The sequence below is a fragment of the Sinohyriopsis cumingii genome, chromosome 7 (genome assembly GCF_028554795.1).
Source record: "Sinohyriopsis cumingii isolate HCF-2022 chromosome 7, ASM2855479v2, whole genome shotgun sequence".
NCBI classification, from domain to species: Eukaryota; Metazoa; Mollusca; class Bivalvia; order Unionida; family Unionidae; genus Sinohyriopsis; species Sinohyriopsis cumingii.
In genome coordinates this window covers 6,374,718-6,388,671 of record NC_142967.1, presented here as the reverse complement: position 1 = coordinate 6,388,671, position 13,954 = coordinate 6,374,718, and the positions used below count along the sequence as shown (strand labels likewise).

The following is a 13,954-nucleotide window of genomic DNA, read 5'->3' as shown; positions in this document are numbered from 1 at the left end:
CAGACATTTGTGTGGGTACATAAGTTCATGGTTTTGGAAAAACAGACATTTGTGTGGGTACATAAGTTCATGGTTTTGGAAAAACAGACATTTGTGTGGGTACATATGTTCATGGTTTTGGAAAAACAGACATTTGTGTGGGTACATATGTTCATGGTTTTGGAAAAACAGACATTTGTGTGGGTACATATGTTCATGGTTTTGGAAAAACAAACATTTGTGTGGGTACATATGTTCATGGTTTTGGAAAAACAGACATTTGTGTGGGTACATATGTTCATGGTTTTTGCCTATTAGAGTTTGCATATTAGTAAGTATTTAATTTAATGGATAAATATTCATATTTACATTTAATTCCCATCCTAAATACCTTACATAAAGAATACAGAAGAATAAAACCATGCTGACAATGGATGATGAATGGTTAAAACATTACTAACACCTGTATGAGCAGAAATCAAACACCTATCAAGATCAATCATTTACACACAACATCAATGTTAGCTGATAAAGCCAGCAACACTAAGGTAATGGACTATTGTAACTCAATTCTGTCTGGTTCATCTCAATATCTGCTCCAGAAACTTCAAAAAGTTCAAAACACAGCTGCTCGGATCTACTTAGAGTACCACGATCAGAGCACACCTCCCTGCTGCTCTGTACCCTACACTGGCTATCCACTCGATCCAGAATCAAACACAAACTTTGTTCTCTGTGCTACGTTTCACTGTTGGACTCTAGTTCAACATACCTATCCGACCTCACCCATGTTTACACACCAGCAAGATACATACGCTCCTCTACTGACAATTGTATACTCATTATTCCCACTATGAAAACAAAGTCATATGGACAGCGTTATTTTGCATACTAAGGCCCAGCAACGTGGAATGAATTGCCCACTAAACTTAGACACAAAGACACAGTGATCACATTCAAGAGAGCTCTCAAAACTCACTTATTTCAACTGCAAGAACAAACTTAAAGACCTAATAATGTTTCCTACCTTAAATATTCTCAGCATGTTTTTTAATGTTTTCTAATTTCATTGTGTTTGTTTTTGTAATCGTATCATTATATGTTTTTTATCTTATAGGTGTTGTCTAATGTTGTAAAGCACTAAGAGCTTCAAAGATTAGGTACTATACAAAGTCCTCATTATTATTATTATTGTTATTTATTATTATTATTATTATTATTATTAATTGGTTACTACTAAGGTTCATATGCATGATTCTGCTTTAAAACACTGTCCATAAAGTTGTATCATAAGTGGCCGCATGTGGGGTGGGGTTGCAAGTGTCAATGTCCAAGGTAAAGGTGGGGTGCCTTTAGAATCTTTTCTTATAGCTGAAATTTTCATAGTATTTTACCTCCACCTTAATCTACTGGTTGCATTTATTCACAAAACTTATATGTGAGTGTGTTGGGGGGAATGGGGGTGTTTGCAACTGACATAAAATCTGTTCTCCATAGAATGGTTTAGGTGTCACTAAGGAACATTACCCTTGGGTGCCTTGGTAGGGGCACCACTAAAGAATATTGCATCTGAGCATCTTGAACCCTTACACAATATGTAAACCAAGTTACTTTCACAAAAGAAAGTTGTTAACACAGTGGCTTAAGAGTAGCTGATTCAATGATTTTTTTTCAAAATTCACTGAAGTGTGATCTTCAATACTCTGTAAGTGAGCCTAAAAAGATCAAAATACACAAAAAAGTCAAACAAATCTGTACTTTGATCAAGATCTCCTCCCCCAAGCTATCTGAGTGTGTCAGAAATAATAGCAGGATAATAATTGATTGCGACTGGGACAAGCTCCATCTCCAAAAGGAAGATGTAAGCCAAATGTGTCATCTTCTACAAAGACAGGTTACATTCCATTCCATACCTTCAAAGCCAAGGACATTCCTGCTGTTGTGGCTCTCTCCATGATTGAAGGGTTGAACTCTTTCTCATGTATGACTCTCCCAACAAGAGCCAAGCATGAAGGAATTGTTATTCCATGAATGGAAAAACGATAACCTTAGATTTAGCAGACTGCACACCCAAGATTCATACCATTGTGTACTGGAGAGAAATAAACATAACTATGCATTTCTGGTCTTTCTGAACTATCTTTGGGATCAAAATTAATGGAAGCAAGGCATAACTCCAAAACCCCTCAATACTTATTAACAAGGCATCCACTATCTCTGGAAAGAGAGAGAAAATTGTACATTTTGTGGTTCCACTTCATCACAATGAGGTCTATCATTTAATGGGTCCACTGTATGCACACCCAATGAAAGACTGACAGACAGAGAGACAGTTCTATGTGAAGCACATGACCCTTCTAAACAGCAAGTTGGCCAGGATATTGAGCCTGCCTGAGATATAACATACCTACGCAGAGAAACTCCCATACCATGACACAATGTTCCACTGTCTTGGTCACTCTGTTTCTGGAAATAATTCACCAACATGGAGATGAACAACGATTAAGATCACCCTCCTGTGGGGAAATTCCTTCCAGTTATCAGAGCACTGATGATGACCTTCATCCTGAAGAAGGTGATGTTGGGCATGTGGTGTATGGGCATTTGATATACCCAAGGACAGAGATTAAGGCTGAAATGGAGAGCTTGATAAATTGTCAGAAAGGTGACTGGATTGAAGAAGCTTGATAGATATTGGGTGGATGGGATGTTAATGTATCTGTCAAATGGAGACTCATCTTGTACTTGTCATGTGACATAAAAAAGCTGTATTGAAGCTGCTCTCTCTTTGCTGAACCTTGGCAATGCTATGAACTGGTTAAGACAGCTCAGATTTTATATGCAGTCAGAGCTTTCTGCTCACTTTTAGGACTAAAAAGAGGCTGGAGTAATAACCTGAAGAGTATGGCTTACTATCTTAACTGCCTGTAGAGTATCAACTGGATTTCAGTTAGTGAAACATGCCTTTTTTGAGGTTCTGGATGTACCTTAAAGAAAGGGTTGATGAAAAATGTTGGGGCTCAACAAATGAGAACCTATCAGAAACAACTTGGATCACCCAATACTTTCTGGCAAAGTGGTCATTCCAAGTCTAATAAAACGAAAGGAGTCTGGAACCTGCCAGAAAGGCACTGGTGGACAGCTGGGACAGAAAGTAACTGTCATGGATTGAAGAGCTTGGGAGGAGACATACTGAGTTTCCTTCTTCCTTTCCCAGAATGGTTGCAAAACTGAAGGACCTGTTGCCACTTGGGAACAAACGCTGTTGAGTATAGGAGTTTACTTTGTTTTTATTCTGCCAATGAACATATCATTGAGAATGAAACAGACATGGACAAAGTCGAAGGTATGGACAAGGATAGTTGAAGTGGTAGCTCCTGTGCAGCCTGCTTTCCAATTTCCTCAGCAAACTGAAACAGTACTGGCAAGCAAAAAAGCAAAGAATGCAGCATCACCATGTGATGAGGTTAAGTGAGGAAAAGTGCAAAAGGGTGTCCCATCTCATCAAGTCCAGGTTGCTTAAGGACATACAAGTATTAGCCATGATTTGCTGCAACCTTAATGACCTTGGCAATGCATCAAGACCCCTCTCACAAGTGGACACTGCAACCCTTTTCCACCAGGCACAAAAATAGCCAAAGATAACAGTGTGGTGAGAAGATGCTGGATGACTTTGATCTTTTCTCTTTTCTCCTCAGTTGTTTACAAAGAATGGTGGACTAAGTCTCCTTAGATGACAAGGTGGAGACACTTCAGGACTTGAAAGAGGTCCACTTGATGAAGCACCTACAAAAAGTACATTTTGACATCCTTATTTTATCTAAAGCTAATGTATTAAGTGCAACTCACAAAAAGGAAAAAATATAAAACATATACCCGGTAGCAGTGTTTGCAATTCAAACCATGACATAAAAAAAATAAACACAAGCATTTGCAACTTAGCAGTCAACCACTCCAACAAGCTGACTACAAAGTGGAAAATAAATTAAAATTTACCCCTAAAAGACAGAAATGATGTTACTATACAATGAAACTGCATTTAAAATCCCCAAAGCCACCAACTTCACAGATGGATGACTGAGAAAAATAGAGTACAGCAGTCATAAATAATGTTTGTGTACAGCGCTACAGTGAAAACTTAGAAACATCCTGCAGAGAACATTCAGTAGCATCAAAGAAGATTGACTTCCTTTAGATGTTTTTTTTTTAAAAGCCTAAATTGATACATAGATGGTAAGTTCTTAGACAGGTCGATTAAAGGGGGTGAGGGTTGGGTAAAGTATTTGATGGAGAAAACTGCTAAGTGGGCAAGAAGTACTAATCCTAGCAAGCAAAGCATGATCTTAGGTATTTTATTCAAACATCATAAGCTGAAATTCTGCTTAACAATGTCACAATCACTGCATGGGGTCCAGGATTGAAAGACTTGATGATTTTGCAGAAATATGCAGACTGTTCAGTTTGCAGGGTACAACATGTGCATAGATGATATTAAAACTGCATTCAGAAAGGACAACTGAAGATAGTTATGCATACAATTCTCATCTTGTTTGAACATTACTGATGAATATTAGCTGTGAGTAGCAAATATATTTTTCCAATGTTAAAACGACAAATTCATAGATCAACAAATAAATGGTACATGCCTTTTCGAAAAATGGTAAGTAAATAGGTCAAAATACTAAGGCTGTAATAGATTAACAATTTTTTAAACATGTATACAAATTAGAAAAACCAAAATGATGCCATTCTTTTGAAATTATTACAAACTATACCATTCCCCAATCAATCAATCTGGCATACTGAACAACTGACAGTTATTGTAATATACATGTTTTACATTGATCAACTTGCAATTATTTTATTTGCTATACATCTTTTACCTTTTATTATGATTGGATTCAGTTTGTAACACAGGTCTTTGTTAAATATATATGACAATTTCAGTAAAACATCTCTTGAACTGACATTTTGTTTTCCAATGCTATATTTATGTATATGATACAAAATGGATAATGCAACTGGAAGTACTGCCTGGACATGTGTATGGTATCCTTTGTATATGATACAAAAAGTGGATAATGCAACTGAAAGTACTGCCTGGACATGTGAATGGTATGCTTTGTATATGATACAAAAAGTGGATAATGCAACTGGAAATACTGCCTGGGCATGTGTACGGTATCCTTTGTATATGATACAAAAAGTGGATAATGCAAATGAAAGTACTGCCTGGACATGTGTATAGTATGCTTTGTACATGATACAAAAAGTGGATAATGCAACTGGAAGTACTGCCTGGACATGTGTATGGTATGCTTTGTATATGATACAAAAAGTGGATAATGCAACTGGAAGTACTGCCTGGACATGTGTATGGTATGCTTTGTATATGATACAAAAAGTGGATAATGCAACTGAAAGTACTGCTTGGACATTTGTATGGTATGCTTTGTATACAAGAAAACTATGCTGTAGCTTACAAACTTGAAAGATGTGGCTCTAAAATAAAATGTCACTACATTGCTCAAAGGTAAATAACAGTCTTAAAAAATATTACCAGTATTATTTTAGTAAATCAACCTGATATGAAACTTTGTGTAATGTGCACTACAACAAACTCTCATCAGCTTCTGTTTTTCCCTCGTACTGCCACATTTAACATGAAAATCATATCACTTTATGATTGTATGAATTATTGTAAATCTGATATTAAAAGAAAAATCTTCTTAAAGAATCCTACTAAGCAGATATTTTGGACATATTTAATTTAATTAGAAATGGTATTTCTTGCATCACGGACAGCCACATACACCTCTCCCTTAATAACTCGCACACAACGGGGTCCACAAACATAGACTGCACTATAACTTTGACATCGAGAAAACCGTTATGAAAGAGTTGGTTAATTTAAGGTAGTTTATGTTACATACACAATAAAATTTATAAGTGTTCGATTGATCAAATGAAGTGAGTTCACCTGACATATGACTGGGGCCACTAGATTTTAAGTTTGTAGGATTTTCATGCCTTTTAACTTTTCTTTTATTCCACCTCCCTTATTTGATTCAAAAGACATAATTAACATGAAAGTACAAAGGAGGCCAGCTTTTAATTCAGTGCAACAATACAACAAATACTTCTGGAAGTCAGTTATCAAAACAGCTCGCAGACATAGCTGTTACAGTAGATTGACGCATTTTATGTTTGAGTACAAGAGGACACAATGCATTTATGAAGAGTACACTTAAAAGGAACTAAAAGATAAAACTAGAACACAAATTTCAATTGATAAAAAAAATGATTTGATTTATTTATTAAAGTCCTGCCTCCACTCAGAGTGAGTGACATTTTCAATGATCAAAATTTCCTTACATATCGTTAATTACAGTGTTCTAGGAATGTCGTTTGGAAAGAAAATGTAAAATATTGTATTACCTATTTTAAGTTTGATATTTCAGTGTTGATTAAAATTTCCAGGTCCTATCTACCGTTTTCGATGATAAAATGAGTGATACATCAAAGTTTCCTTTACCAATTTTGATCGCGATTTTCTTCAAGTTCAACAAACAGGGATCAGTTTTGGAGGGTATTTTCTGGTTTAAAAAATGGGACCCATGCCTGACCCCACGTTATAAGTAAGTTTGTGAGTTATCAGGGCGTGAGTTATCGATGGAGTGGTGGACATGTCATTCAAACATTTACCAATCTGGCTACATTTCCTGACTGTAACGTAACCTACGCTGTTTACACTTGTAAACTTTGAGCCTTCCTAAAAAAAAAGCATTCAATATAAATTAAGATCATCTGTAGATTCTCCTATTTACAATCTCAAGCCCTTTAACGAGTGAAATATTCCTTGCATGCACTGCTATATCTATGAACTGTTAGCATTTGTCATCAACTGATCCTTATTAACAATCCAGTTACCCTATAGCTTTTGTCATCTTGCACCTCACTGACAACTCCCTGTTAGGCTATAGCTTTTGTCATCGATTAACCCCCACATTAACTAGCCACAATTAAAACACCCCTGGTTGTGCAATATATTAAGCCATAGGTAAAATAGGGTGATGGTAGAGAAGGTAACTCTGGTGACCATGAGAATATACAAAAATGACTCTTGCTGAGTGGGTGGGAGAGGCAGTTATTAGCTGCAATGGGGAGATAATCTGGAACATTGAATAATCAATCCTTTAATGTTCTACAGAAACAAACTTTCACTACATTTTTCAAAAATAAAAAACATTTGTAAATTTTTGTTGCCATGAAATGGAAGCAAGTCTGTTTTCTGTACCAGTAAATAAATTTTTATGAAAACTGAGGTACAGATAATAAAATAAACAAGACATGTGTCAAAAGGACATGAAATTATGGCATAAATTAAGTTTATGCAATAACTGAGCCAGAGGAAAAAAAGTGGACAATAAAACTTGACATAGCCAGCTAGAGTAAACTTCAATGCAAATGTAGCTTAAACAATCAAGTCTTTCAACACATATTGAGTATAAATTAGTACAACAGGGATAATATAGCTGGATGGACATGGGTGGAACATAGCCTAGACACAAAAAAGGTCTTAAACTATTGGTTGCTTCATCATGTCTTTCAAAACATACTGAATATATAGACACAAAAAAGGTCTTAAACTATTGGTTGCTTCATCATGTCTTTCAAAACATACTGAGTATAAATTAGTACAACAGGGATAATATAGCTGGATGGACATAGGTGGAACATAGCCTAGACACAAAAAAAGGTCTTAAACTATTGGTTGCTTCATCATGTCTTTCAAAACATATTGAGTATAAATTAGTACAACAGGGATAATATAGCTGGATGGACATGGGTGGAACATAGCCTAGACACAAAAAAAGGTCTTAAACTATTGGTTGCTTCATCATATCTTTCAAAACATATTGAGTATAAATTAGTACAACAGGGATAATATAGCTGGATGGACATGGGTGGAACATAGCCTAGACACAAAAAAAGGTCTTAAACTATTGGTTGCTTCATCATATCTTTCAAAACATATTGAGTATAAATTAGTACAACAGGGATAATATAGCTGGATGGACATGGGTGGAACATAGCCTAGACACAAAAAAAGGTCTTAAACTATTGGTTGCTTCATCATATCTTTCAAAACATATTGAGTATAAATTAGTACAACAGGGATAATATAGCTGGATGGACATGGGTGGAACATAGCCATGCCATAAAAAATGGTCTTAAACTATTGGTTCCTCCATCATGTCATTCAAACTGACCTTACTGAGCTTTCCATACTAAGACAGCCCATGATGATGTCCTGATGCTTGGACTGCACATGTCTGATTAGTGTGGACTCATTGGCATAATTTCTGCTGCAGTGGCCACAGGTTAGCTGGGATGTCCGCTTGTGTATCAGACGAATATGTCGACTAACATCACCTGTAAAATAGGTTTACACCCAATATAGTCAAATTGGCAGAATAGGGAAAGGCCATGTTGCAGGTTTTTGCTTTTTAGCCAAACTAGAGACAGAAGTCATCATTACATGTATTCAAAGTTTTAATATTTTTGCTCTACTCACCCCCCCCCACCTCATTAGTCCACACTACATCCCCTGGCAGCATTGCAGACTTTCTCAAACCTTTGTCATCTACTAGGCCTCCTAAAACATCACCGAATATGGTCGCCATCCCTCAGCGGGTGTAGATGGTGTTTAAGTTACAAGGAAGAGTCAGAATCATATATGAAAATCTATGCAGTGTGAATACAAATGGCTTTAGAGTATTTGATAAAATTCATAATTAAGTAGCATTTGTTAATGTTAGTGCTTTGACTACATTTAAAAAAATAATTAAAATATTAAAATAACATTTTTTTAACTTTTTCTACCAGATTAATGAAGAAAATACATAAAAGAAGGAATATTGTAAAACAATGGTTGGTAGTTTTATTGTAACACTGTGATGTTGACCTACACTAGATACACTATGCAAGATGTCTAACTCTTTGATGACTATGATAAAGGGATACAAAACAATAGTAACAAAATGTCATTCTCTAAATGATAAGTAAAGTGTGACCCTGCTGTAACACGGTAGTTGGGAGCCGTAGAACCTGACCGTGTTATAGACCAAACCATGTTATAAGCAACCAGGTCAGTCAGCTGAAGAAAATGATTCATTGTACCCCTAACAATTTGCATGGGATGGGGTTGGTACTAAATGCGGGCAGTAAGATACGTGCTTCATTGGCACAGTTACCATCTTAAATCGATGCATATTAAATGGGAAATACACCTGTAGTGAAAAGAGAGAAGGCATATATAACATTTTACTTTATTTAGAGAACCACAGATTGGTACATATATGTGTATACTGTTTATATATACATGTCTTATGTATAAGCATGAATAGAGTATCAACACCGTGTACTCACTCAAAAAAGCGGATATCTTACAACATACAGTATTCATGCTCGATGTCAACATATGCTAATTATGATATAACAATGCACTGTAGATGGTTTGTCAATATGGACAAAGAAATTGTTTAGGTAACAACAGATAAATTTCAGAGCATCTTATATCAAGTTTGCGGCTTCCTTTCATAGGTCCTCTGAATTTCTCCACTCCAAACCAATGCTTGTTTGTAAAAGTTTAAACAGCCAACAATGTCGGCAAAACAAATCGCCAGATGGTATATTTTGCTGCCAAAATAAAATCGCAGTTTGCAATATTAGAGTAGCCCAACTCAATCCTAGAATAAACATTTTACATTTTATTTTTCATACATTCAAGAAGAAAAAACTACTTTTTCTTGTTTGGGAAAAAAACATATAAAATTTCAGAAGCCATGCCACAATCGTCTTGTATTATTCATGCGCAATCTCTTCCCCAAAATGGTAATAAACTTTTTGGTTTTTTTTACTTTTAAGAAGGAAAGTGTACAAAAAATTATATCTGAATTCGTGTTATAATGGAGCATTTTATAGTGGGGTCACACTGTATGTCATATAATCAATTGTAGATTTGTGTAATTTTATATTTAAATGCTAAATATTCAACAAAATTCAGTATAAATAGATGTCTTAACTATAGAAATATGTTTAATTCATATTTAGATGGCATTTATCATGCCTGCAATTTAATTAACATTTAAACAGAATATTTAATTCTATTATTATTAAAATTATTATTATTATTATTGTTCATGTTGATGATGATGACATTGCAAATACAATATAAATAATTCCAAAATATAAGTGTAAATGTCTGATAAATATATAAATCACTTTCATTAAAAAAAATTATTTCAAAATCTGATCACATTTCTTAATTTTCAAATTATGATAAAAAATATCAGTCACTGCTTTAGAATAATATTTCTATTTTTATTTTGACCTGCTAAAAAATATTTTCAACTGAATATTTTACTTGTTATTATAATTATTACTATGTTAGCATGTATATGCATGGTTGTTTTTGTTTTCTGTAATAACAACAATAGCAACAGCAACAACAACAAGCTGTCTTCAGTTAGTGTTTGTTTTAAAAAAATTACAGTTGTTATGAGTATGTACATGTGCCATTAACAAAAATCAGTTGGGCCCAGGTTTTGTTCAATGGCATTTGTAAAACTTCTGTTATAAATATAGATTATATACATTACAATGCTTAATACAGGGCAAACTGTAACAATCTGATATAGTTCTACTAACATCACACCTAGCAATGGGGGGGCTCTTATTGGCATCAGTGACCACTGCTATTATGACTAGCACTTAATGAGATAAAGTTATTTTATTCCTCATTTAAGCCGATTGAGAATTTGGGAAGTCTTTATTTTTTTGCATGCAGCATGAATCTGTGAATCGCTACCAAGTCGTGAAATTCATGCAAAAATTGTGACGGTTGGAGGGTCTGTATTTTAATAGATTGGTTCCTTCTTCAAATATGTTGCCCAATCATAATACTTTAGGAGAAGAGGTAATAGGTAGAGGGAAATAAAACCTCTTACCCAGAGAGACTATTCTGGTTCCAAAGGTATTTGAGATGGCTTCTAGATAACTGGAAAATGAACTCCATATGTTGGCATTACATACTAAGGGAGGCAACTCTTGAAATCCAACAGATGTCGCTAGGACAAAGCACTAAAATATGTTTGATCTGCCATGGTGTAGATAGGGTTATCATATCAGAACCTTGGCTAGTGAAGGTGGGACTGGCAAGAAATACGGATGAGATTTTGGCACTACAACTTGCCCCCAATAGGTTCATCAGAGGCTGAGCTCATTGAGAATCTAATGAGCAAAAACTGAGTGAAGAAGAGACCATTCCCATTGTATTAGTTCCTTCTTGTACGACAGTGAGTCCACCAATACATTAGCCAGCCTAGGACATGTCAGACATAAATGCAGATTTGTAATTGAGGACACCACTTTAGAAAATCCCAAATACCTGGTGACATTGCTCTGTATTACTGCTTGAGATATTTCACCACAATGGAGTTGTTGGACAGAATGAGAAATCATTCTCATGCCGGTTCTCCAGCCACCAATGAAAAGCTTTCAAAGTGGTTTTCATCTCAAGAATGTTGATATGTAAATAGTGATCCTGAGGGGATCATGTTCCTATGGTATCCTGAAGGGTAGGAGACTTGCACAACCAGATATTTGTGTACATACTAATCATGACTGCCAGAGGTATCCCTGACACGAGTCCAAAGTGGTTTCCCTGCTTCAAGATGCTACCTAATATTGTGCAGATTGTGAAAGTCTGTCCAATAGTCAAGGCCCACATTGACTGTTTAGCATCTACAACTGACATTATTAGAACCCATTGTTGCATCCCACCATAAACCAAAGAACACAAAAAGAGTTGACTGAACACACTTAAGCTGATGACCAAGTGATTACCGAGCTGTATCTGAAAGAACTCTGGGCAAAGGCTTAAGATATTCACTAAACATGATATAAATCCCAAGTAAACCACTTATCGGGTCCACAAGTCATCATAGCAAATCTTCCCCATTCTGCAATGAAAGATTGGAGCCTTCTTTATACTTGGATCTATGATAAGTGGGGAATGAATGTATGTCCCCTGAGGTCAAGATGGTCTCATGGAATGATTGACCTCCCTTTGACTCTTCCACTTAGTTCAAGAGAACTGTGTTTTTTGACAGTTGTAAATTCTGTAGGACTGCTTCCAAGTGGTATGTGCTCTCGGGATATCCTTGCAACTTTTGATGGCTGCCATGCAAATACCTCTGCTGTAGATGAGACTCAAAGGCAAGATGGAATGTATCCTAGGTGAATTGGAGGGGCAGTTCCTGAGTGAAGTAAACTTCTGAACAGCTAAAATCTTCCTCAGAAGAGTATTGGTGATCCAGAGTCATCCGTTAGCTAGGGTGCTATAAGGGTTGAGTGACATGGACCACGGACATGCGTCATGTTGTATCAAAGTATTCATTGCATTGCCCTTCAAATCTAACATTGAAGATACGGTGACTACGTTCCAGACTAGCTTGGACATAGCTCGGACATGAGATTTCTTATTTTCTAATTCGATTTTTTTTATCAGGGGCCAATGTTCCAGACTAGCTTGGACATAGCTCGGACATGAGATTTCTTATTTTCTAATTCGATTTTTTTTTATCAGGGGCCAAGAGACCAGTTCTGAAGGAGTTTGAGTGAATGTTGTACCAGTGAGCCGAGAATGTCACTGGTACTTGGCTTCCTGAAAGGAAAGTCTTAGAATCCTCACATTCACATTTCTAATCGTTAGGCAGTCGTACACTGACCTCCTTCATTTTATTCAAATGGGGAAGAAGATGAAATGATGGTGTCTCTTCCTCCTGGTTAAAATCTACTGATGCTTTAACTTTATAGTCTTGAGTAGCAGTAGGAGGTGCAGGGCATTTTAAAGTTGCCAACACCTTATAAATATTCATGACTGCGGCCTTAAGGCTACAATCAAACTGTTCCATGGTTGGATCTAAGTATGGCTTATTAGTAGGAGTTTCATAACACTCAATGTGTGTCAAGTCCTGACCTGATTCCACTTGTAGATCTGGAAAAGCCATACCAAGTTGCAAGACTGAATTATATCCTCTTTAAAAATGTCACTAATTGGGATAAGTAGTAAACATATACAAGTCTGGGCATAAGGTTGGCCTAGATGCTGGTGTTATAGAAGTCTAGGCATAAGGGTGGACTGGATGCTGGTGTTACACAAGTCTGGGCATAAGGGTGGCCTGGATGCTGGTGTTATAGAAGTCTGGGCATAAGGTTAGCCTGGATGCTGGTGTTATAGAAGTCTGGGCATAAGGTTGGCCTGGATGCTGGTGTTATAGAAGTCTGGGCATAAGGTTGGACTGGATGCTGGTGTTATAGAAGTCTGGGCATAAGGTTAGCCTGATGCTGGTGTTATAGAAGTCTGGGCATAAGGTTAGCCTGGATGCTGGTGTTATAGAAGTCTTGGCATAAGGTTGGCCTAGATGCTGGTGTTATAGAAGATGGTGCAACTATCACTGGTACAGGTTGCTCGAAAGGCTTGGTTGGATAGATTTCACAATCAAATCTCCATCATAGTGAGGGTATGTCATCATCAATACAGCTAAATGGACAGATCTGTCACTAATGATCCCCATAAATCATAGTTAGCTGGACCATCTGATGAAAAAAGATCCCTATGCTGGGATGGTTGGACAGACATAACAAGTACTGGCCAGCCCAAAGGCCTGGCTGGATGGATGGATTTCTCACTGAAATCTCCATCATATTAAGGTCATGTCACCAATAGTATGTCTGAATGGATGGATCTGTCACTAAGATCCCCATAAATCGTAGTTGGCTGTGATCATTTTCTCAAAAGGTCCTCCATGTTGGTGAGATGTTGACGGCTGATCCAGTACAAACCTCATGCACCTGAACTTACAGGCCTGAAGGTCAACAGAGGGGAATTATGCTCAGTGGGCTGCCT

At 36.6% G+C, this 13,954-nt stretch overlaps 1 protein-coding gene across 1 annotated transcript in view; it reads right to left on the bottom strand.

The window, feature by feature from the left end:
• LOC149794679 (uncharacterized) overlaps positions 1-13,954 on the bottom strand; it is a 53,182-nt gene that overhangs the window by 11,381 nt on the left and 27,847 nt on the right. Inside the window, exon 5 of the mRNA XM_089964288.1 lies at positions 8,253-8,415. Within this exon, the coding sequence (XP_089820414.1) occupies positions 8,253-8,415 (163 nt within the window). The remainder of the gene's footprint in view (positions 1-8,252; positions 8,416-13,954) is intronic.